The 26,344-nt window shown below is 39.7% G+C and overlaps 1 protein-coding gene across 2 annotated transcripts; it reads right to left on the bottom strand.

Annotated features, from left to right (window-relative positions):
- Positions 1-384: 384 nt before the first annotated feature.
- Positions 385-25,736, bottom strand: LOC106606683 (serine/threonine-protein kinase/endoribonuclease IRE1). Of its 2 annotated transcripts, none has more exons than XM_014203025.3 (15): positions 25,454-25,736; positions 17,169-17,222; positions 16,487-16,735; positions 15,611-15,859; positions 13,063-13,134; positions 10,784-10,846; positions 10,221-10,302; positions 9,892-10,096; positions 9,326-9,428; positions 8,765-8,958; positions 6,509-6,656; positions 2,121-2,248; positions 1,786-1,909; positions 1,438-1,520; positions 385-1,199 (listed from the first exon to the last, which is right to left on the bottom strand). In XM_014203025.3, the coding sequence occupies exons 2-15, from the start codon at positions 17,185-17,187 to the stop codon at positions 1,017-1,019; spliced, it is 1,902 nt and encodes a 633-aa protein (XP_014058500.2). In that variant the 5' UTR covers positions 17,188-17,222; positions 25,454-25,736; the 3' UTR covers positions 385-1,016. The 2 variants fall into 2 exon arrangements, with proteins under 2 accessions (XP_014058500.2, XP_045575946.1); XM_045719990.2 differs by lacking the exon at positions 25,454-25,736 and adding an exon at positions 19,547-19,758.
- Positions 25,737-26,344: the final 608 nt, after the last annotated feature.

The raw sequence follows: 26,344 nt of genomic DNA on the forward strand, positions 1-26,344 counted from the left end.
ACGATGAAATGCTCATGCATGTTATGTTGTAAATGTGAACATGAGTTAATGCCGCCACTTCAGATTACTCTGACGTTGTTTCTTGTACAGTAGCCAATGATTTATGAAACCTTAGTTGATAGGTCGATGTCCTCATTGTGGTTTTACAGACATGTTTAATACGTTTTATGTACACACTTTATTAGAATACTTATGAAATGCACATTGTTATATTTGGTAACATATGCTTGTTTTCCCTATTCTCCAAACCCATTTGATGCATTGAACGGATGTGGGTGGAGCAATGTCTACATAAGGGTGCCAATTAAAAACACTCAAAAGAACTCTGACGAAGGCCTTGAGGCCGATACGTAAATCTTAATAAAGAGCAGTGATACTATCAAGAGCAGTGTGCGTTTTTTTTTATTTCTCATCTTACTACACAATGATACAATAATACAAAATACAGATACAAAATAAAATAAAAACATTGTGGACCTCTCAAATTGAGTTGAGGCACTAAAAGCCATTATAGTCAAACATGGTACAGGCATCATCTATAAAGCATTAAATAATCTATGGACATACATAAACAAAACAAAGTACAGTGAATAAAAGGACAACTATGCACTTAAAGAAACGTCTCCATTTGATGTGCCTGTGTCAGGGTCCACATTCGATCAGGAATACATTCATGCATAAAGAATGCTATTTCATAAGCAATGTAATGGAAAAACAGATACCCCCAAAAATAAAAAATAAACTAAGTTCACTTTTGAATCACAACAATAAAGTACATTGACAGTACAGTGAACTGACAGTCTATCTAGTTATGGAATTGTCATTGCGTTGGTCTACATAGAAGGAATGTCTCTGGATTCAGTGCACTGCAGGTTCATGTTATGAAAACAACAATAAAAGCAAAGCCTAGAAAAATACAGAATATTTGGGCTGGTGGCTTGGTTGTCATCACTTCAAAGGTTGGTGTAAAGGACCTTTTGGTCTTAGGCTGTGCGTGTGTCATAGACCATGACCATCTACGACTCTCTCAACTTGGGGTAGTATTTCTGGAAAGTCAGCTCCTTAGCACAGGTGCGCATGGCCAGGTATGTGTGCAGCAGCAGGTGGGGGAAGCGGGAGGTGAAGTAGGAGACAAAGTCATCAGGGATGGAGCCCAGAGTCTCCTGGACCTCCTTAGGAGATTCGTGATAATGGTGTTTCTATGGGAAACAACATGTTGCTTAAAAAATGTAATTTACACACATTTAGTTTCTTGTGTCAGATTTACATAAATACTACATTTAACAGGTTTATGAGGGTAGTAGGTGTCATAGAGGATGCCTCCTCTCATGTTTTTGACTAATTAAATAATGTTTTGCAAATATACCAACACATTATTATTATGCTTCATTTGTGTATTTTAATATAGTATGGCAATTGTATTTGGACAGAACACACCTTGTTTCTTATGGCACGTAGAAGACTTTTAACAGAGCCCTTTTCATATGCTCCTTTATATGCTCCTTTGCGTGTTTCTAGATCTGCAGAAGGAGGAAACACAGCCAGTAAACAAACAAAAACAATTCTATTAAGATACAGAATTATGATATTAAGAAAGTTTGTCATTAGTGTAATATAAAACAACAACAAAAAAGAGATGTTGCTGTCGTCTGGTCCAGTAATAAACTCCTCTTGCAAATATAGTCATGTCATTCATGACACCTCTGATCTGGATGTTAATAGAATATGGCTTTACAGGCTGTAAAGTGTTGCTGTTCAAACGCTGATCTCAGACCAGTCACTAACCTTTCTGCAGAACTGCTGGGATGTGTTCCATCCAGTTATTCCTCACCACTTCCTGTCCCCCTGACTCTAGCTGCTGTATGATTGGACCATACGATGTCTCCATTACTATTCTGTCACTCACGTCCTACAGGGGAAGACAGTACTTTAATAAATCAAGCATATCATTTACCACCCTCTTGCTGTATGCTCAATGGACTCCACTATTGCTATATATTCTATTGACAGTATACCCATTGTTTCTGTTGTTACAGTTACATTTTTCCCTAGTAGAATTAAACGATATTGTAATCTAGCTAACTGACATTAGCTATGCATTGATTATACTTGATTGTGACCTGGAAGAACTGCAGTTGTTTCTCCAGGCTCCAGAAGAAGGGGTGTTTGAGCACGCTCTCAGCAGAAGGCCTCCTCTGGGGCTCCATATTCAGCATCTGTTCTATCAGGTCTGTGGCCACAATGTCCTCTGGGAAAGATAAGACCAAACACACACACACAGACACAGTAACCATGGGCAGGTTCAAGGCCAAGGCACTTTGTTCATTCAAAAACATGGTGATGAAAGTACCCACACTGGGCATACCACGTCATTTCAAAGTGGACAACTGGCTAATATTTGGTGGAGATGTTGATCAATGAGAATATAACCTACAGTATTTTCACCCACTAAAAAGACAGCCAACAGTTGTTGAAAGTTTGTTATCACTATGCTTTGAACCATCTACTGTAAAAGCACAAACAAATTACAAAGGAACAATAATGTCAATTTTTGGTTTGTTGTTATCACTGCACTTTCAAACATTTAAAAGCACAACAAAGTTAAAATGGGAATGTCAGATATTTTGTTTATTCATACAACAACTTAATGTGTTATTACTGTGCTTCATCTAATAGCACAGTCAAATGAACTGGATTGCAGTTGGGATTACATTAAAAGTAAATGGTGCAAGTGATCAATGCCGTTTCGAAATTCTGCGCAGATTATTCTAGTAATTGTGAAGATCTCTACAGACCTGCAACCTTTGCATGCCATCTCGAACATGCACACGTTCTATGATTACATAGGAAGATATTTATTGTTACAGTTACATCAAAATGTGGCCATGGATGTGTTACTCATTATAAAGTTGCAATAGTTTGTAAGAAAGACTAAAGTTAAGGCTATATTACAAAAGTCATTTTGAATTGTGTTTGGTTGACAAGGCAACCAAATATCAACATGTAAAGGAGATGTACTGTACCTACTGTTTGGATAGTTCCATCTGAGCCACTGGCTTAATCCTTTTATTTTGGGTTGAGTTAGAGACGTGAATCCAACATATCATTTATTAACTGGTTGACGAGTTAGTAGGCTCTTTACTGTATTGTGAAAGTTATAATGAATTGGGTTTGGTGGTCAACACAACCGAATATCAACATTTGAAGAGTTTCATTCTAAACACTATATATCCATTTTCAGAAATGTTGGCAAATTAGCTTTTATTGTTTAAAGAAATTATGAAAGAGATTGTGAAAAAAACACACCAATCTAATCATGGCATGGGTTGTTCAATGACAGACGTGTTTGTTTAAAATCTATCACTTGATGGTTTCATTTGAGTTTTTTTGCTAAATATCTGTCTCACTCAAAGATAAATCCTTTGTACTGCTAGGTTTTACACATGCAAATGTAACAAATAACTAATTGTATAATAAAGAAATGACCAAATGATACATTTGTGACATCAATATTAAAAAAAAATGGTATTATTCAATACAGTAATATCTGTATGTCAAACATTTACATTTACATTTTAGACATTTAGCAGATGCTCTTATCCAGAGTGACTTACTTAGTGCATTCATCTTAAGATAGCTAGGTGAAACAACCACAAATCACAGTCAAATATCCATTTCAGCTAAATAATGGACATATATAGTTTAGCAAAAAAACTAAAACATTTTCATACACATCATACAAATCTATGAATAAAAACAGTAACATTTTACACACACACAAAGGTACCCATAAGCAATAATTTGTGAAGAAAAAACACAAATGTGAAAAATTGGTGGTTGTAGCATTTTGGAAATAAGCTCTTCATTTGAAGGAGATTATCTTCTGCTTGGATAGTTCCATCTGTTCCACTGGCTTAGACTGGCTTTAATTCCAGTTTGTCTACAAATTAATAATTTAATGTTGGCTGCGCGTCTCCAAAAATATACGTTTCAGAAATAGGACAAAATCAAATCAGATCAACCTTTAAATGCACTGTAAAGGTGCACTATGCAGAAATCGCTCCGTCATTTCCTAGTTGTTAAAACTCGAATAGTCTGCCTACTTTCAGTTTATGTTACAAAATAAGCTAGTATAGTGTAGAGCAGGGGTATTCAACTCTTCCCTACGAAGTCCGGAGCCTCCTGGTTTTCTGTTCTACCTGATAATTAATGGCACCCACCTGGTGTCCCAGGTCTAAATCAGAACTTGATTAGAGGAGAACAATGAAAAAACGCAGTGGGACTGGCTTCGAGGTCCAGAGTTCAGTTTGAGGGGTGTAGAGAATCATTGTACCATCTAAACTGCTGTGAAGTATAATTACCATAACCAAAAATATTGTTGTTTCAGCAGTTTGAAACTGGTTTACAAATCCAAAGTAGAAGACGCAAAAACAAAACTTAAGAACAGGGCGTATAGAAATAAAGCACATAGAACAGATCTACTGCTTCTTAGACTTGCTTTCAAGTAGAATGATAGATCTATAACTCACATTTCTATGTGAATTTGGTCAGGTCGCCCAAAAAGTTACATATTGCGACTTTAAATAAAGTTTGATTTCATTATTAATTTGTAGATTCAATTTGAAATTAACCAAAGTTTGAAACCCTAGGCCTATATCTATTGTCTATTTTTAGTTGAATCCTGGGCTGAATTTAAACAATAGCTGTTGATAACTTGGTGTATAGGCCTAAATAGCATCATGGAGGATATATGATTGATAAAGTATGTTTACCTTTCATTTGCTCTGTTAAACCTACACTTTGGAATTACTCGATAGCAACAGTGAATCTATTTAGGTTTTAAGTGGAGATCTCAGCAATCCTTCTCATGATAGCACATTGGTAATAGTCACTGACTATTAAGTAGGACTGGGCTTGGTTAAAACCCTGAATGGGAGACCAAAGGGATAGCTGTAGATAGATCTATTCTCCAGTAGGAGGTGCTGCCCAGCCTATAGTTATTTTCTGATAGTGTATATAACGTTCAAGATCTGACTCGTGTTGCAAAGCTATCAGTAATTTACCAAAGTTACTGGAATCTTCAGTAATTTTGCTAATTAACAAAAACCTATGTCAATCTATGTAACTTCGGTAATTTATACTTTAACAATGTTTTTGACAAATATATTCATATATAGTATTCATTTTATATTTCTGTGTCCATATTGTCATTGAGTTTCTAGTAGATAGATCATTATTTTTCAAGAGAAAAAAGCTAAATTAATGAAAAAAGTATCTTATCAACAATGGCATTATTTTCAATTACCTCTGAAACTCATCCAACTATTCATTATTTTCTCAACTGCCACCAGTTTGATGCCAAAACACTGACATCAAATACATATTCACATGCTGTAGTAAAATAAATAAAAGTGTGTAAAAAATATATAAAGATTATTGAAAGATACCAAAATTCTGGTAGTTTTCTAGTAAACTTCAAAAGTTTCAAGTAATATACCCTCTCTTTGCAACCCCTAGATCTGACATTGTTTCAATGGAACAAAATCAACATATTTTATATAAGGTTTGTCTATGTTGAATGTTGGTTACCATGATGACATAATCCTGTGGTTGAAATTTCACCCTCAAAGCAACAGTTTACGTTTATGACTTTTTGCAAATCTAATGTATTTTACACATAGATTCTACATCCCAATACGTTGGCAAATTACATTCAAACATCACAAAATGTTGACATATTACATTCAAACAATGTTGATTTAACCAGTTTGTGCCCAGTGGGTATTTCCTCAGAAACAATGTGATGATTTTAATGAAGAAAGACCCAGAATTTGAGTTGAGACAAAGATGATGACAAAAGCAATCAATGGCAGTGCTTATTAGAACATTTTATCAGGCCTCTCTCAAAGACAAAATTTGAGATCACTATTCCATAGAGTCAAATTCTGGCTTGGTGTCTACAGATGTAGGATCTTAATTGGATCACTCTTTTGTTGCTGAGAATGTTCCTGCACAGCAGGAAATGCAAACTTGTACTGTATTTGTGGTTTAAAAAGGCTTCTAAAATGTGTAATTTCCGCTTTGAAATTTCTGAATTGATTTTCCCTAACAAAAAATGTATTAACCCGTACAAAAATGTTAATTAATTATAATCTAAATAATAAATCATATTTCCTGTTGCTGCAGGATTATTTTCCTTCTGTAGAAAACTAGCTCACATTATGATCCCACATTTACATGGGCCATTTACAAGAATGAGAATAGTACTCATTTTGGTTAATCATAAGTGAGAAGGCACAATGTTTCAGGTCATATATTTATCAACAATATGCCATTTAAAAACCCACAACCATCATTAACAAATAGCCTACATTTTCTTCATAGTTTATTTTCAAAGTTAGGCTACATGATGCCACTGCAAAGAAATTACTATTTGCCTTTACTTTAAATTAATTAGTACTCTGATGATCATTTCAGAAACAACCTTTCAGTTGTACACTAACCTTACCATGTTTGTCTTTCTGTAATCCGTTAAGGTTGTATTTGCCATCCATGATATTACCAGTCTGCCGATAGGGTTCTCCAAAGGGATGTTCTCCTCCTGTTAGAACATAGTAAAACACACAGCCGGCAGAGAAGATGTCCACAGCACTGGTCTGTAGAGGAAGAGGAGTGTCTTTAATAATAGGTGTTTCAGAACAGTACCACAATCATTACTAGTTCCAATCTACAGGCAACCTAAAGTAATAGTTCACAAATTTGTCAGACTATAGCTAGGTTTCTGTTTGAATGTTAAATGACGAGACAGAGGCGTTGATGCGAGTAACCAGTCTTGTTCAGTGCATTACAATACATCCGGGTATCTCAAGCACACCGGTAAAAACACAGTTGCAGTAATTAACATTTACCAACAGATGGCATCACTGTGCCATCTTACACCCATAACATCTTCCCTTTTATAAAAAAGGACAGGAGCTGTCAATTCACTAACGAAACAAACCTAGTAATAATTTCCAACATGAACAGCTAAGTTCTTTTTTTTCTTTTTTTTCAGGTAACAACTTAACACATGTTGATACTCTCTTCACTTTTATCTCTGTCTGTCAACAATCCCTAATGGGAAACCTACAGATTAAATCTTTTTGGTGGCTGGGACAGACGCCCACAGCGTGAAAAGACAGGGGGCTTGTCTGCGTGGACTGCGGGTTCCCGCACAGGCGTGTCACCTGACTGTCTAAGGGGAGTATTGATGGGCGAGGGAGCGGCCGACCTGTGATCCCCTGGCTCTTCGCCCAGTGACTCAGGCCCCATGTGACTTGCTGGGGTTCCGTCTTTTGTCATGCGACCCCTTTGATCATCAGGGTTCTGAGTAGGTGCTGGCTCAGCAATCCGAAGGTCAACCCTGTTACGACGGTACAGTGATCCATTCACTTCGACCAAGTAGCAGTGTAACTATAGTTAGGTTTCCATCCAATTGGCGACAGATTTTCATGCGAATATTCTAAAATCTACATAAAGAAAACATTTGCATTTTCCCACCTGTAGTGTTCCCACCAAACAGACTTGTTAAGGATAACGATCAGTGCGTCATGACGTAGTGCACACAACATTTTCTTTTTTTTCATGTACCGAATAAAACTCAAAAGTGTTTCCATTGCATTTTCAATTCTACTGATAGTTTTGTCACAAAAACTGTTGAATTCAACAGAAATGTGCCTACTCTGGTCTTGGCACGTGCTCTCTAGCCAACAGCTAGCAGATACAGTGAGGGTAGGCTAGTTTACATGATGAGATGATGAATAAGAGAGAGAATATTTTTTGTCAACTGGCAATCAAGCATCGATCATCATGTCACCAGAATAAGACCCTCCATGTTTATAGGAAAGGAGCATCAAGCTCATCACCATGCACTTTCAGGTAGCAGGTAGCCTAGTGGTTAGAGGCAGGTAGCCTAGTGGTTAGAGCGTTGGGCAAGTAACCGATAGGTTGCTAGATCGAATTCCCGAGCTGATAAGGTAAAAATCGATCGTTCTGCCCTTAAACAAGGCAGTTAACACTGTTCCTAGGCCGTCATTGTAAATAAGAATGTGTCTTTACTGACTTGCCTGATTAAATAAATGTTAAACATTTAAAAAATTCAAACTCCTGTGAAGTTCATCATAATTTATTTCATCTGTAGCCTAATAAATGGCTTGGTTTCCGAAGTCGTAGTGGGAGGACCACACAACATATGACTCCAAGTTTACTTCAGTATGATGGTTATTATATCAATATTTGCGCATGAAGCCATTTCTACTGCCATTTCTCGCACAATTAATTTTACAGGCACAAAAAGATCCCACCATGTCGAACGAACAAATGATCTATTGGCATTCATAAAATTGTACAGAAACTTCCTGGTTCCATCACATTTTTTTTAATGGTATACTTTACTGGCATAAACATTTTGGATTAAAGGGGTTATTTTTTTAATCCCCAAAAGTGGTCTGATGTCGAGCATAGTCCCCATCCCACACCATGGTTGTGTAGACGCTGCCTATCTTTCTTATGTATGTATAATATACTGTAGCTTGATCTCCACAACAGATGATCAACTTGATTTTAGGGTGAACTGTTCCTTTGAGCAATGGGCCAATCCTGTATATTAATTATTATTTACTCCTGTAAGGAGATCCCAATTAGCCTATTTCTTTCTCGATTATCTCTGAATCTGTAATGACTTGAACAGTTCTCTGGTCCAGTGTAAAGATCAGGGGCCACTCACAGGGTTTACTTTCCTGCTCTCATCCAGGACCTCTGGGGCATTCCAGCCCATGGTGCCAAGGGCTCCCGACCTCATGCTGTAGCTTTGTCTGCCGTCCGCTAACTGCTTACTCATCCCAAAGTCTGAGATCTTGACCGTGACTGAGCCAGAGTGGACTTTCAACAGGATGTTGTGGGGCTTCACATCACGGTGGACTGGGGAGAAAAGATCAGGATGAATCAGTCTACTGGAGTTGAGGGACGATCATAGATCTGATCAATGATTATATGAGGAAAAGTCATCAATACTGTAACTTCATTAGGATTATCTACAGTCTAACGAATATACTGGGCTCCCGAGGGGTGCAGCGGTCTAAGGCACTGCATCTCAGTGCTATGGGTGTCACTACAGACCCTGGTTAGATTCCAGAATGTATCGCAACCGGCCGTGATTGGGAGTCCCATAGGGCGGCGCACACTTGGCCCAGCGTCATCCGGGCTAGGGTTTGGCCAAGTGGTTTCTTAACTGGCTTGCCTTGTTAAATAAATGTTAAATTAAACATTTTAAAAATGTAATTAGAACCTATTTTGTGAGAGTGCAGGTGTTTCAGTCCTATCATGGTCTGCTGCAGCAGCATCACTGGTTTCAGTCCACGAAGGTCAAAAGGATTTTCTTTAGTAAAACACTGGAAGAGACACCCAAGTATTAGCGCGCTGATGAACCCCAAGCATTCTAACCTTGGAATGTACACTGAACAAAAATATATGTCTCAAGTTTTGAGGGAGTGTCCAGCAACTTCGCACAGCCATTGAAGAGGAGTGGTACAACATTCCACAGCCCACAATCCACAGCCTGTGTTGCGGTGCATGAGGCAAATGGTGGTCACACCTTGACTAACAGATGCATATCTGTAGTCCCAGTCGTGAAATCCATAGATTAGAGTCTAATGAATTTATGTCAATTAACTGATTTTCTTATATGAACTGTAACTCAGTAAAATCTTTGAAATTGTTGTATGTTGCGTTTATATTTTTGTTCAGTATACTGTATATTCTAACACAGATAATCATGATGTGAGACTGTTATACAATCAAGTTTGATCCCCTTGGATAAGCCAGAGAATAAAATAGTGAGTCATTCACTTAGACCTTATCTAAAGAGGCGGCACATCGCTCGATGGCAATGTATAGGAATTGCCCGTCCTTCTCAGTGCAGAAGTAGCGGACGACATGGGGATTGTCGTCCAATTTAAGAAGCAAAGTGATCTCTCGATCAGCATAGCTTTGTTTTGCTAGTTCAATTCTCTTTACTGCCACAGGACGCTTGTTGTTATCATCACAAAGGTAGTGACCCCTGGAGGATAGAGGTAGAGAAAGATAAACATATAGTCAATGAACCGATCGTAAAGACAATTTTGCTGCAAAGAGGTGATTAGGGTTACAAACACATTTCCACAATAACGTTTAAGCTGGTTTACCTGAACACAATTCCATCGGCACCTATTCCAAGATGGTTACTGGTGTAGTATGTGATCTTTCCAACCGATTCCTCATCTGATGCTGTATCAAAATTAAAACGCTGTGTTCAGACAGAAAATACCACCCTACTGTACCTTTATGAGAATTATACATATGTAGGATTTAAATTTGATAGAGTTTGCTACAGCAGGAAAATAATCATGCAGCAACAGGAAATGTAAATTATTATGTGGATTATAATTAATGGACATTTGTGTAGGGGTTGATAGATTTTTCAGGACCATCAAGACTGAAATTTCTAAGTGGAATTTACAAACTTCAACAGCCTTTTTAAACCTCAAATACACTACAAGTTTTACATTTCCCACATTGCAGAAAGTTCTTTAGCTACAATTACACATTGTATTAGCATACTTGGGAGCATTGCAGCTATTGCTGTTTTTCCTTTAACATAATCTGTAAGGAGTATTGAAATGATTGGATTTATGTTGCATACATGCTCATGTAAATTGGGAACCAAATTGGATCTTTAACAAACATGTCAAAATGGTTGATAGCTCACCAAGTGCAGCAGGTTTTCTTCCAGTCGCAGGCAATATATTGGAGGCAGGAGGTAATGCAGGACCTAAAATAGGATAACATCATACAGTGAGGGAAAAAAGTATTTGATCCCCTGCTGATTTTGTACATTTGCCCACTGACAAAGAAATGATCAGTCTATAATTTTAGCTCAGTTGGTAGAGCATGGCGCTTGCAACTCCAGGGTTGTGGGTTCGATTCCCACGGGGGGCCAGTATGTAAAAATGTAATAAAAATGTATGCACTCTACTGTAAGTCGCTCTGGATAAGAGCGTCTCCTAAATGACTAAAAATGTAAAATGTAAAAAAAAAAAAATGAACAGTGAGAGACAGAATAACAACAAACAAATCCAGAAAAACGAATGTCAAAAATGTTATAAATTGATTTGCATTTTAATGAGGGTAATAAGTATTTGACCCCCTCTCAATCAGAAAGATTTCTGGCTCCCAGGTTTCTTAAATACAGGTAACGAGCTGAAAGGGAGTGCTCCTAATCTCAGTTTGTTACCTGTAAAAAAGACACCTGTCCACAGAAGCAATCAATCAGATTCCAAACTCTCCACCATGGCCAAGACCAAAGAGCTCTCCAAGGATGTCAGGGACAACATTGTAGACCTACACAAGGCTGGAATGGGCTACAAGACCATCGCCAAGCAGCTTGGTGAGAAGGTGACAACAGTTGGTGCGATTATTCGCAAATGGAAGTAACACAAAAGAACTGTCAATCTCCCTCGACCTGGGGCTCCATGCAAGACCTCACCTCGTGGAGTTGCAATGATCATGAGAACGGTGAGGAATCAGCCCAGAACTACACGGGAGGATCTTGTCAATGATCTCAAGGCAGCTGGGACCATAGTCACCAAGAAAACAATTGGTAACACACTACGCCGTGAAGGACTGAAATCCTGCAGCACCCGCAAGGTCCCCCTGCTCAAGAAAGCACATATACATGCCTGTCTGAAGTTTGCCAATGAACATCTGAATGATTCAGAGGACAACTGGGTGAAAGTGTTGTGGTCAGATGAGACCAAAATGGAGCTCTTTGGCATCAACTCAATTCGCCGTGTTTGGAGGAGGAGGAATGCTGCCTATGACCCCAAGAACACCATCCCCACCGCCAAACATGGAGGTAGAAACATTATGCTTTGGGGGTGTTTTTCTGCTAAGGGGACAGGACAACTTCACCGCATCAAAGGGACGATGGACGGGGCCATGTACCATCAATTCTCGGGTGAGAACCTCCTTCCCTCAGCCAGGGCATTGAAAATGGGTCGTGGATGGGTATTCCAGCATGACAATGACCCAAAACACACGGCCAAGGCAACAAAGGAGTGACTCAAGAAGAAGCACATGTCCTCGAGTGGCCTAGCCAGTCTCCAGACCTTAATCCTATAGAAAATCTGTGGAGGGAGCTGAAGGTTCGAGTTGCCAAACGTCAGCCTCGAAACCTTAATGACTTGGAGAAGATCTGCAAAGAGGAGTGGGACAAAATCCCTCCTGAGATGTGTGCAAACCTGGTGGCCAACTACAAGAAACGTCTGACCTCTGTGATTGCCAACAAGGGTTTTGCCACCAAGTACTAAGTCATGTTTTGCAGAGGGGTCAAATACTTATTTCCCTCATTAAAATGCTAATCAATTTATAACATTTTTGACATGCGTTTTTTCTGGATTTTTTTGTTGCTATTCTGTCTCTCACTGTTCAAATAAACCAACCATTAAAATTATAGACTGATCATTTCTTTGTCAGTGGGCAAACGTACAAAATCAGCAGGGGATCAAATACTTTTTTCCCTCACTGTACATATCAAGGGTGATAATAATTATGGACCTGATTTTAACATCTTGACCATGTTCTGTTATAATATCCACCCTGCACAGCCAGAAGAGGACTGGCCATCCCTCATAGCCTGGTTCCTCTCTAGGTTTCTTCCTAGGTTTTTGGCCTTTCTAGGGAGTTTTTCCTAGGGAGTTTTTCCTAGCCACCGTGCTTCTTTCACATGCTTTGCTTGCTGTTTGGGGTTTTAGGCTGGGTTTCTGTACAGCACTTTGAGATATCAGCTGATGTACGAAGGGCTATATAAATAAATTTGATTTGATTTGATTGTATATAATGCACAACATCATGTCATTGAGAACAATCAAACCAGCACAATGGTAGATATACCGTATTAAATATATTTTATAGATATAAAACACTAGCAGGCTGTGTGTGTTTATACAATACAAGACCTGGCTGAAGATGTCTCCATAACTTCATTACCTTCCAATGCAATGCTCCCTGAAGAAGATTCTCCAATGTTCAAACAATCTTCTAGATCTCCAACAGCATCCTCTGGAGAGAGAGAGAGAGGAGAGAGAAAAGAGAGATAGAGAGATAGAGAGAGAGCGAGAGAGTCACAACGAATGGATAATCTGATATGTCCTATTGAATTATTACATTATCAAGGGCATGTCTATTTTTATTACATGGGGTCTTCAAACTGGGGTCTGCTCCGCCCTAGGTGTCCACGCATGTACTGCAGGTGGTTCACAAATATATTTTTAAATAAAGTGGATTTTTTTAAATCAAAATTGCTAGTAATAACATAATAAACTAAATGTACATTGCATGACTACAATATAAAAGAGGTGAATATGTTATTTCTTATCATGTCAACTTTATTTCTCAACTCCTAATATTCAACAAAGTATCTGACATAGGCTTTGAAAAAGCACCCACGAGTATCTTTTTTGACTTGGACATTCATTTTTGCCAACACATGGCTAACCTTTGTTTAACCAGCTAAACAGTTGTTACTTGAGAAAATGTGTTTGGAGTTACCTTTCTATCTAATAGGCTATGTTAGAGTTCACACTTCCTCTTCCAATTAAAACGTGGGGATGTTAAAATAATATAAAACTAAATCCTGGAGCTTGGTCCATATAACTGCAGACAAACACTTCTTGCAGCCATCAATGAGCTTTCTGCACCTTTCTACTGAAAATGTGGGCAACTTTTCAGCAGCAAACTGCTCTAATTCTTCAATGTTTGAGGGGTGCCTGCCCTCCACCAACTGCTGTTTTCAGATCTTGCCATGAGTTTACAGATCTGGACTCTTCGTTGGCTACTTCAGAACAGTCCAACGTCTCTTCCTAACCATTCCTGGGTGCTTTTTGATGTATGTTTTAGAGGCGTTTTTGGACACTGGGTTGAACATTGGACTCCAAAACACCTGATAACCTGCTGATTTCATGATGCATTGCACACGTTCAATGCCCCCAGCACTGGAGGCAGCAAAGCAACCGCACAGCATTATCAAACCTCCTCCATCTTTGATTGTAGGGAGGGTGTAGTTTTCATTGAATGCTTAATTTGGTTGTCAGTAAACAGTGCTGATCTGTATTGCCAAAGAGCTCTAATTCAGTTTCATTGGTACACAGAACATTTTCCCCAGGATACAGGCTTGTTTAGGTGGGTTTTTGAGCAATTCAATCAGGCTTTCTCCTTCAGCAGTGGGGTCTTCCTCTGGTTACCAACAACCAAATTAAGCATTCAAAGAAAATACCACTTTCCCTACAATCAATTATGGGGGAGGTTCAATAATGCTGTATGGTTGCTTTGCTGCTTCTGGTACTGGGGGCCTTGAACATGTGCAAGAAATCATAAAATCAGCAGATTATAAAGCTGTTTTGCAATGTTCAACCCAGTGTCTAAACACTGTCTCTGTTGAATGTCGTGGGTCTTCCAGCAAGACAACAACCCCAAACACACATGAAAATAAAAAACACCCTGGAAAGGTTCCAAAAGAAACACTGAACTGTTCTGGAGTGGCCAGTGAAGAGTCCAGATCTGAATCACATCCACATAGCAAGATCTAAAAACAGCAGTTGGTGGAGGCCACCACTCCAACATTGAAGAATTAGAGCAGTTTGCTTCTGAAGAGTGGGCCAAATTGCAGTAGAAAAGAGCAGCAGGCTCATTGATGGCTAGAAGAAGCGTTTGTTGGCTGTTAATAATTTTGCCCATGCCATTTGTATTTATTTTCTAAATTAAAATTGTAAACTTAAGGGGGGTCCCTGGGTCACCGGTTTGCCTTGGTGTGTGTCCCTGGGCAAGAAAAGTTTGAAGAGCCCTGTATTACAGAATATTACAAAAGACCATTTGTCTTACTGAGTATTCTTACTAAGTATTAATTACCTATAGGGAACTTGGCAGGTAAGGAAATTAATCTGCTTTTGATGGGGTAAAATGGAGAAGAATGCATGCATTCAGAATTGAAGGATCAGTTATGATCAGACAATTTATTTGGATTGACAAAACAAACACTTTCAAAGCACTTTCATTACCTTTCAATACATTGATTGCCTTCCCCAGAGGACAGGAACATTTTGAAATGCCATTCATAGGCCTGTAAGCCTTGTCTGTTACTATGTGGTCCTAGTAAGTTTGCTGGCATGATGAAGTTAGGGTAGGGTTAACCCTAACCCTGATCTCCAACTGCTTATCTCTACCTTGCTGAGGATGCTGTACTCTGGTAAAATTGTGTGATAATAAAATTCTGCTACTTAATGACATTAACATTGAGAGTATAATGGTCAGTTATGGTCTGCCTCTTTTGTCTGTTAGGACAACCACTTAGAGAGACTTACATATTTCACTTTTGAGTTGTGACTGGGTTACATTTCTACTTTACCTAAATTAAACAAACATCAGAGTGTAGCCTATGTTCTTATCCACAGAATGGGGACGAGTGTGACAATGTGCAAAATGCAATATTCTACAGTAGTCCTTCAAACTGCACCAAGAAGAGGAAGAGAGAGGACTTTACCCAGATTGATGACCAGATGAGGTTCCTGTTTCAGCAGAATCCTGTAGAAGGCTGATTTAACTTCTGGCCCTCCTGACTGTACGGCTTTGTACAACTCTCTCATCTGGTCCTGGCTGGCATTGGCAGTTTGAATATTAGAGTACACCTCAGGATAGATCATGCCCCTTCTGAGCAGATCATCTGCTATGGGCATCACCGTGCAGACCCTCTGGATGAGCTCAGCCCTGTGTCTATCCACAAACTCAGCAGCTGGTAGTCAGGTTAGGAAAGAAAGAGTTACAGTTATCAAGACATATTAGACAATCACACTTGGTGTATGTGGCCCTAAATGGACAAGACAAAACGTGTAGGAAGCTGGGAGGTTTTGTTTACATTCAGGACAGGACAAATGTGAAATTCTAGTCATAGGCCAGTAAGCCTTGTCTGTTACTATGTTGTCCTAGTAAGAGGGAGAAAGAAATGACTGTGTTTGCTGGCTCGATTAACGTAGGGTTAGGGTTAGGTTTAGGTTAGGGTTAACCCTAACCCTGATCTCCAACTGCTTATCTCTCCCTGGCTGAGAATGCAGTACTCTAGTAAAATTGGGTGGTAATGAAATTCTGCTGCTTAATGACATTAACATTGAGAGTATAATGGTCAGTTATGGTCTGCCTCTATTGTCTGTTAGGACAACCACTTAGAGACTTACATATTTCACTTTTGAGTTGTGACTGGGTTACATTTCTACTTTACCTTAATAAAACGAACATCAGAGTGTAGCCTATGTTCTTATCCACAGAATGGGGAAGAGTGTGACAAATGGTAAATGTGTAAAAATGCCATATTCTACAGTAGTCCTACAAACTGCACCACAAAGAGGAAGAGAGAGGACTTTACCCAGATTGATGACCAGAAGACGTTCATTTTTCAGCAGAATCCTGTAGAAGGCTGTTTTAAGTGGTGTCCCTCCTGACTGCAATGCTTTGTACACCTCTTTCATCTTTTCTTGGTTGGTCTTGGAAGTTGTAATATTAGCAAACATTTCATAATTGATCATGCCCCTTCTGAGCAGATCATCTGCTATGGGCATCACCTTGCGAACCCTCTGGATGAGCTCAGCTCTGTGTCTATCCACAAACTCAGCAGCTGGTAGTCAGGTTAGGAAAGAAAGAGTTACAGTTATCAAGACAATATTAGACAATCACTCTTGGTGTATGTGGCCCTAAATGGACAAGACTAAATATGTAGGAAGCTGGGAAGTATTGTCTGCATTCAGGTTCGACACACACAACATCAAATTGTCATCAATTTGTATTGTCATCATGTAGTATTTGTCCATGTAATATCAATGGTGTAGTATTAATGCTCTCTAGCAGTATGATTCTTGCTACCTTACTGTCATTTGTTATCATTCCTCACAAAGTGAATCTTTTAGGTTGCCTTTTTATTTTATAACTACAAAACATGGTAAACAATTTATATACAAATACAGAAAGTTAACTACCGCAGTTGTCCACAACTTGCTCAAATCAATAGCATTATTTTTGAGTTGATCAGAAAGCAAATATGTCACATTTACCATCCTCTTTTGATGTCATGGCAGCAAACTAAGAATGGTGAGAAGTAGCTTGTTCTGGAGAGGTAGAGAGAAAGACAGAATGAGTGGGTGAGTAACAATGCATTAAACATTTCACATGGACAGAAAAAAGGGTATAGGCTATCCCTTAGAACTGATAACCAAACTTTACACACATTATGTCCACTTCCTTTTTCCTATAACAAACATGAGCTGACCATACCCAATCTTTAAAGAGGTCCTGACTTAAAGAAAGTAAACTGAATAGAAATACAGAAAGAAAGTTGCACACTCTATATTATTCCAACAAGTTAATGAGTGAACCTATAGGTTTACCCATTTAATTGCTGGGAGCATATTTAAAGTGTGCAACTTTCTGTCTTAATTTTTCTACACTTCCTCTTTCCTCTCACTAATCTTATCTCAACAATGTTTACTTTTTGTCACCAGATATCTGTGTTTGAGTCATGTTTTATGGTCTCATGAGGGTCTTCTACTTGAAGCAACTAACTTCCTAACTACACCCATGAAACATCCAGTTTAATCCTGTCCTATAAGAGTGGTATTCTATCCATTTCACATATAACCATATCCTTGACTCTTCTAAAAGTTTGATAAACCTTGCCAAAGTCACAATGTTCTGGCTCCTGTAGTTGGTTTGAGTTCATTTTAAAGTCAATTGCTCACTGGTAAGGTCTGTTCTTTCCATAAATTTCTATATCCTGTAAAAGAAGATGTATTTTTATTTTACCTTTATTGAACTAGGCAAGTCAGTTTAGAATAAGTTCTTATTTTCAATGACGGCCTAGGAACAGTGGGTTAACTGCCTTGTTCAGGGGCAGAACAACAGATTTGTACCTTGTCAGCTCGGGGATTTGATATTGCAACATTTGCGGTTACTAGTCCAATGCTCTAACCACTAGGCTACGCTCCAACCTACGTGTATGTAAACTTCCGACTTCAACTGTAGGCTTCTACCTTCAGTTTATACATATTATACAGATTTTACAGACACAATCTATTTTACAATAGTTATATTTTGTTTGTTTTTAGTCCTTCCTCTATTTCTGATGTCCGTCCAGTTTGATTTCTATTTGTAACTGTGCTATTTCACAACATTTCTGAACCTCTATATGGTTGTTTTCTTTCTACTATTTAAGTTTTACTCTGTTTCTAATGCTGTACCTACGAACTGGTGGTAATAAAGCATTATTTAATACTACAGTAGCTGGAAAGAGTTTATCTATCTGCTTAAGCTTAAGAAGGGGACTATTTTGCAAGGGCAAAATACACAATGTATACAGCATTAATAGAATAAAGGGATGGTACTTATGGTACCAGATAAATCAAATCTTATTTGTCACATGCGCCGAATGTCACATACGCCAGCACAGGTTAGTCGAGGTAATTGAGGTAATATGTACATGTAGGTAAAGTGACTATGCATAGACAATAAACAGAGAGTAGCAGCAGCGTAAAAATGGGGGTGAGGGGGAAGGGTCAATGCAAATAGTTACAGTAGGGTAGCCATTTGATTAGCTGTTCAGGAGTCTTATGGCTTGGGGGTAGAAGCTGTTAAGACCTAGACTTTTTGGACCTAGACTTGGCACTCCAGTCTCTCTTCCTATGCGATAGCAGAGAGAACAGTCTGTGACTAGGGTGGCTGGAGTCCTTGACAATTTTTAGGGTCTTCCTCTGACACTGCCTGGTATAGAGGTCCTGGATGTCAGAAAGCTTGGCCCTAGTGATGTACTTGGCCGTACGCACTGTCTTCTGTAGTGCCTTGCGGTCGAAGGCGGAGCAGTTGCCACACCATGCGGTGATGAAACCAGTCAGGATGCTCTCGATGGTGCAGCTGTAGAACTTTTTGAGAATCTAAGGACCCATGCCAAATCTTTTCAGTCTTCTGAGGGGGAATAAGCATTGTCGTGACCTCTTCATGACTGTCTTGGTGTGTTTGGACCATGATAGTTTGTTAGTGATGTGGACACCAAGGAACTTAAAGCTCTCAACCTGCTCCACTACAGCCCTGTCGATGAGAATGGGGGCGAAGTGAGGCAGCCATCTCTGTCGCCGCCGGAAGTGTTCTCGGCCCTCCTTTTCCTGTCGTCCACGATCATCTCCTTTGTCTTGATCATGTTGAGAGAGAGTTTGCTATCCTGGCACCACACTGCCAGGTCTCTGACCTCCTCCCTACAGGCTGTCTCATCGTTGGCAGTGATCAGGCCTACCACCGTTGTGTCGTCGGCAAACTTAATGATGGTGTTGGAGTGCTTGGCCATGCAGTCATGGGTGAACAGAGTGTACAGAAGGGGACTGAGCATGCACCCCTGAGGGGCCCCTGTGTTGAGAATCAGTGTGGCAGATGTGTTGTTACCTACCCTTACCACCTGGGGCCAGCCCGTCAGGAAGTCTAGGATCCAGTTGCAGAGGGAGGCATTTAGTCCCAGGGTCCTTAGCTTAGTGATGAGCTTTGAGGGCACAATGGTGTTGAACGCTGAGCTGTAGTCAATGAATAGCATTCTCACGTAGGTGTTCCTTTTGTCCAGGTGGGAGAGGGTAGTGTGCAAAAGAGATTGCGTCATCTGTGGATTTTTTACATTTATTTTACCTTTATTTAACTACAGTAGGCAAGTCAGTAAAGAACAAATTCTTATTTACAATGACGGCCTACTAAATGGTAAAAGGCCTCCTACGGGGAAGGGGGCCTGGGATTAAAAATAAAAAAATAAATACAATATAAATATAGGACAAAACACACATCACAACAAGAGAGACAACACAATACTACATAAAGAGAGACTTAATACAACATAGCAAGGCAGTAACACATGACAACACAGCATGGTAGCAACACAACATGACAACAACATGGTAGCAACACAACATGGTAGCAGCACAAAACATGGTACAAACATTATTGGGCACAGACAACAGCACAAGAGGCAAGAAGCTAGAGACAACAATACATCACACAAAGCAGCCACAACTGCTGAAAAAGGGGGACGCTTGCAAGCCGAAGAACACCATCCCAACCGTGAAGCACGGGGTGGCAGCATCATGTTGTGGGGGTGCTTTGCTGCAGGAGGGACTGGTGCACTTCACAAAATAGATGGCATCATGAAGATGGCTCAAGACATCTCAAGACATCAGTCAGGAAGTTAAAGCTTGGTCGCAAATGGGTCTTCCAAATGGACAATGACCCCAAGCATACTTCCAAAGTTGTGGCAAAATGGCTTAAGGACAACAAAGTCAAGGTATTGGAGTGGCCATCGCAAAGCCCTGACCTCAATCCTATAGAAAATTTGTGGGCAGAACTGAAAAAGCATGTGCGAACAAGGAGGCCTACAAACCTGACTCAGTTACACCAGCTCTGTCAGGAAGAATGGGCCAAAATTCAACCAACTTATTGTGGGAAGCTTGTGGAAGGCCACCCGAAACATTTGACCCAAGTTCAGCAATTTAAAGGTAATGCTACCAAATACTAATTGAGTGTATGTAAACTTCTGACCCACTGGGTGTCACGTCCTGACCAGTAAAGGGGTTATTTGTTATTATAGTTTGGTCAGGACGTGGCAGGGGGTATTTGTTTTATATGGTTTGGGGTGTGTGTGTGTGTGTATGTAGAGGGGTGTTTGATTTATGTATTCCAGGGTTTTGGTCATTGTTCTATGTTTGTATATTTCTATGTCTGTTCTAGGGTGTTTAGTTCTGTGTTTAGATAATTGGGATTAGGACCTTTAATTGGAGGCAGCTGTCTATCGTTGCCTCTGATTGAAGGTCCTATAATTAGGAATGTGTTTGTCATGGGATTTGTGGGAGGTTGTTCTTTGTACTGCTGGGTGAGCAAGACTGTTCGTTTGTTTATTGTTTTGTTTATTAGTCGTGTTCACAATAAAAGTTAAGATGAGCACTCAACCCGCTGCGACGAACGTGACACTGGGAATGTGATGAAAGAAATAAAAGCTGAAATAAATAATTCTCAACTATTATTCTGACATTTCACATTCTTAAAATAAAGTGGTGATCCTAAATGACCTAAGACAGGGAATTTCTACTAGGATTAAATGTCAGGAATTGTGAAAAACTGAGTTTAAATGTATTTGGCTAAGGTGAATGTAAACTTCCAACTTCAACTGTATGTAAGAATGCGGTTCATCGATTACAGCTCAGCATTTTACACCATAGTACCCTCCAAACTCGTCATTAAGCTCGAGACCCTGGGTCTTGACCCCGCCCTGTGCAACTGGGTCCTGGGCACGCCTGCAGACGACACTACAGTGGTAGACTTGATTACCAACAATAACGAGACGGCCTACAGGGTGGAGGTGAAGGCCCTCAGAGTGTAGTGTCTGGAAAATAACCTCACACAACGTCAACAAAACAAAGGAGATGATCGTGGACTTCAGGAAACAGCAGAGGGAGCACCCCCCTTTCCACATCGACCGGACAGTAGTGGAGAAGGTGGAAAGCTTTAAGTTCCTCGGCGTACACATCACGAACAAACTGAAATGGTCCACCCACACAGACAGCGTTGTGAAGAAGGCGCAACAGCGCCTCTTCAACCTCAGAAGGCTGAAGAAATTTGGCTTGTCACCAAAAACACTCACAAACTTGTACAGATGCACATTTGAGAGCATCCTGTCAGGCTGTATCACCGCCTGTTACGGCAACTGCCCCGCACACAACCGGAAGGCTCTCCAGAGGGTAGTGAGGTCTGCACAACGCATCACCGGGGGCAAACTACCTGCCCTCCAGGACACCTACACCACTCGGTGTCACAGGAAGGCCAAAAAGATCATCAAGGACAACAACCACCCGAGCCACTGCCTGATCACCCCGCTATTATCCAGAAGGCGAGGTCAGTACAGGTGCATCAAAGCTGGGACCAAGAGACTGAAAAACAGCTTCTATCTCAAGGCCATCAGAATGTTAAACAGCCATCACTAACATTCAGTGGCTGCTGCCAACATACTGACTCAAATCTCTAGCCACTTTAATAATAAAAAATTGGATGTAATAAATGTATCACTAGTCACTTTAAACAATGCCACTTTATATAATGTTTACATACCCTACATTACTCATCTCATATGTATATACTGTACTCTATACCATCTACTGCATCTTGCCTATGCTGTTTGGCCATCACTCATCCATATATTTATATGTACATATTCTTATTCATTCCTTTAAACTTGTATGTATAAGGTAGTTGTTGTGAAATTGTTAGATTACTTGTTAGATATTACTGCACGGTCGGAAGTAGAAGCACAAGCATTTCGCTACACTCGCATTAGCATCTGCTAACTATGTGTATGTGACCAATACAATTTGATTTCAGTTTAAGGGTGCTAATGCATTGTTCCCTATGGCAGAGTCACCCCTTAAGCAGACCGGAACTGTGACAATTATTTTCAAACATTCAATGTAGCCAAAGATTATAGGGTCCCCTAGGAAACACAACTATTTGTTTCCTACCCTGTCATAATAACGCCTCCTTGGCATTTTCATTCGTTGTCATGTCAAATACTATCTGTATTCAAAGTGCCCACTACTATATTCTAACTATAGAATTAGAATAATCATTCTATTTCCATTATTCCAACAGTTCACCCAAGTGTTTTGCTCTAAATCGCAAGTCAAATTGCAATTGCTACACTTGCTTAAAAATAAAGCCTAGATTGTTTTCTCATATCGTGCAGTAATGGGTGACAATGCTGGGGGGGTTTTTTTGGGGGGGGGGGGGGGGAGGGGTTGGCCACCTGAAGTAAATTAATTCCACTTAGAAAATAAATCAAATATTACCACAAACTATTACAGCTAATAATTGTAATACATTAAATACATATTCATCTGTCATTCACTGACAATGGATATGATTGAATAAAACATGTCGCATTGGATCATCATTAAGGAATATAGGATGAGAGAAAATAAATATAATTCCTCCATCAAATGGACAAAAAAACTAAAGCCCATAACCCGGAATGTAAAGGGAATACTTTTTAGTAATCATCCTATCATGACTTGTAGCCAAACCATTTTTAGTAAAGGCCTAAGCTATGTTCGAATAACCATACTAACATACTGTATACTACGAACTTAATGAGTATATACTACATACCATTAGTTCATTTAGTATACTGTAAACGGACAGTTTCATTTCAGTTGAGTGTACTAGCGCTTCGCCAGCCTACCGGAAGTTGATGCTGTTGCTATGCAACCTCTTGCTAGCTAGTTAGCATAACAAATGACTAGTTCGCTTTCGGAGCTTACACTGGACGCACAGGCGAGGAGTAGGGTTGATTTGAGCGTTCTGACCTTACATGGGCAGTCAAGCACCCAAGCTAACGTTAGCCAGCTACTTCTAGACACAAATGAGAGTGACCACTCTACTTGTATTTTTTAAAATTTAACTAGGCAAGTCAGTTAAGACCACATTCTTATTTACAATGACAGCCTAGGAACAATGGGTTAACTGCCTTGTTCAGAGGGAGAACGGCATGTGTACCTTGTCAGCTCAGGGATTCAATCTAGCAACCTTTCGGTTACTGGCCCAACGCTCTAACCACTAGGCTACCTGTCACCCCAGGTAACCTAGTTTGGCTTCAAATAAAAAATAAAAGTAACAACCACTCGCCCTAACAGAGCTGGTTAGGCAGTTTTCATGTTATCCAGAGCGTTAGTGACTAACTGTGCTGCTGGCAACAATTTAATTAAGCTTTTTTTGCCAAAATTTACTGACACCGGCCATATTCAACCGGTGTTGAGCGCTCCTAAATTCATTATTCTGCGCTCAGATACACTCAGATGAGATCGGAGTCGGAGTAGATAGCCAGAGCGAATGTCCATTGAGAACGCACGACAATAACATTCAGCTAAACTAAGAATGACGGGAATAATGTAATAAAGATAATCTAACGTTTTACCTAATGATATATAAGGAGGGCATTTGCACAACATGTTTCACAACAGCACACAACAAAATTCCAGAGACATATTGAGCAACCAAGTGATACCAATCACGACCACACCCAGAGGACAGATGGCAGACTTAAGAACTCACACAAAAATGTCAAGACATGAAGGCGCCCTAGCCACACGAACTGACCACTGGTGTAAAGAACAACATTCCATGAATATCGCAAGCACCCAGACACGAATTACCAGAAATACCACACACACACACTTAGGTGTGTTGGACTCCGAGGACAAAGGACACTGCCAAGGGCCAATGGGAAGTTGACACCACCTGGAGAATGGACCGTCCCTCCACTCATCGACCAGTCAGGAGAGCGGACCTACTAGACTCAACGTCAACACACTGTTATTTCATTGTATAAATTGGATGTACACTATGTTTCGGGGCTCTCTTTTCTGCTAGTTCCCTAAGAGCTAAACGAACGAGTCCGTGCACGCTCAGCCAAATATCTTTGTCTCATAATAAACAGCCTTACTATAAACTGAATCCACCCGGTCCAGCGTCTTGACTTGTCTCCTTCTCAAATAACTGATCATCAACAATAATCAAGTCAATAAACGTTGGGTAGTTAGTTAGCCTATAGTTAATATACTGGCAAGTTTGATGTATATCTTAGGTAGCTAGCTAACATACCGGTACATATTGATGCAATTATATGTTATGTGGTTCGTGAGGACAGCATAGCTAACAAATTGTCAGCCAACATATCGTGTAAGGTAACTTATTTTAAAAGTAATAACTTTTTTACATTACTCAACATTTTCTTAACATTTCTCATAATTAGTTAAAGCAATGCATTTGTGTCCACACTCGTACTTCGGCTGCATATTTTCCGCCATTTTCTTCAAATCTGGAAACGATGTGAAGCCACGCCCATTTCCTGAAGAATTGCATTATAGCACTGATAGAACATCTTTGGAAATAGTGTACTCTGCGTGTATACTTCATATTTTGCGAATTTAGTACGACATCCGGGCACTTTTGGCATACTAATTATATCCATACAATGACCAATAAGCATACATAATACTCAATTCACGTCATACATAGTACGGTTAGTGTGGGTAGTGTGAGTATTCAACACATCTCTGGTGTGTCAGCGATCAACTAAACAAGACTTTGGGTGATGCCCTGCAATAAAAACACAATCAGATCACATTTCTGTGTGTCTGATGTACAGAACAACGCTAACAGAGACAAGATAAATGTACAAAAGATAAATACATTATGCTTTTACCAGTGTTCAGTTCAAACACCCTTTGGAATATATGTCTAAATACATGAGTAATTAATGTTAACTCACCTCAAAAAATAAGCAACACTGTATCACCGTGTTTAAATGAAGAGTGAGAGCTGTGGAATAAGAGCTGTGAAATAAGGAAATGACATTTTTTCAGTCCCACCCAAATCACATGGCTGTCAAATAAGTTGCCCTTGTCTTGTCCACTGTAAGTTTCGCTTGGTAGAAAACAAGAGTTATGCACTTCGGGTGACGCCCTGCAATAAAATCGCAACCCGTTATTTCATCTGTCATAGCCTGCATATGGCTCACTGAGGGAACATTGCACAATAAAACTATAATTGTGTAACGATGTGCGCTGAGAGTCGGGAATCAAGTTCGGGGAGTGAGTGATTTAATCAATAAATTAAACATAATAAGAACCATGAACAACGCACAGACATGAAACTGAAACAATGACACCTGGGGAAGGAGCCAAAGGGAGTGACATATATAGGGCAGGTAATCTAAAAGGTGAGTTGCATAATGCGCTGACGCGTGTAACGATGGTGACAGATGTGTGCCATAACGAGCAGCCTGGTGGCCTAGAGGCCGGAGAGGGAGCACACGTGACAATTGTCTTCCAAAAACATCCGCACAATAATTCCTCCCTTGCTTTGCCAAGTATTTTGTGCCCAACACATCAAATCAAATTTTATTTGTCACATGAATACAACAGTTGTGTTAGTTGACCTTACAGTGAAATGCTTACTTAAACAAGCCCTTAACCAACAATGCAGTTTTAAGAAAAATAAGTGTTAAGTAAAAAATAGATAAGTAACAATTAAAAAAATTAAAGTAACAAATAATTAAAGAGCAGCAGTAAAATAACAATAGCGAGGCTATATACAGGGAGTACCAGTACAGAGTCAATGTAATATGTACACCGGTTATTCATGGTAATATGTACAATAC

This window comes from Salmo salar, chromosome 06 (genome assembly GCF_965601325.2).
Source record: "Salmo salar chromosome 06, fSalSal1, whole genome shotgun sequence".
Taxonomy (NCBI): domain Eukaryota; kingdom Metazoa; phylum Chordata; class Actinopteri; order Salmoniformes; family Salmonidae; genus Salmo; species Salmo salar.

Coding starts and splice junctions, on each gene's coding strand:
- LOC106606683 (XM_014203025.3), bottom strand. Junction 2,249..6,508: donor ATTACAGAAAGACAAACATG/GTAAGGTTAGTG, acceptor TATCTTTCCCAG/AGGACATTGTGGCCACAGAC. Junction 1,910..2,120: donor AACAACTGCAGTTCTTCCAG/GTCACAATCAAG, acceptor CTTCCCCTGTAG/GACGTGAGTGACAGAATAGT.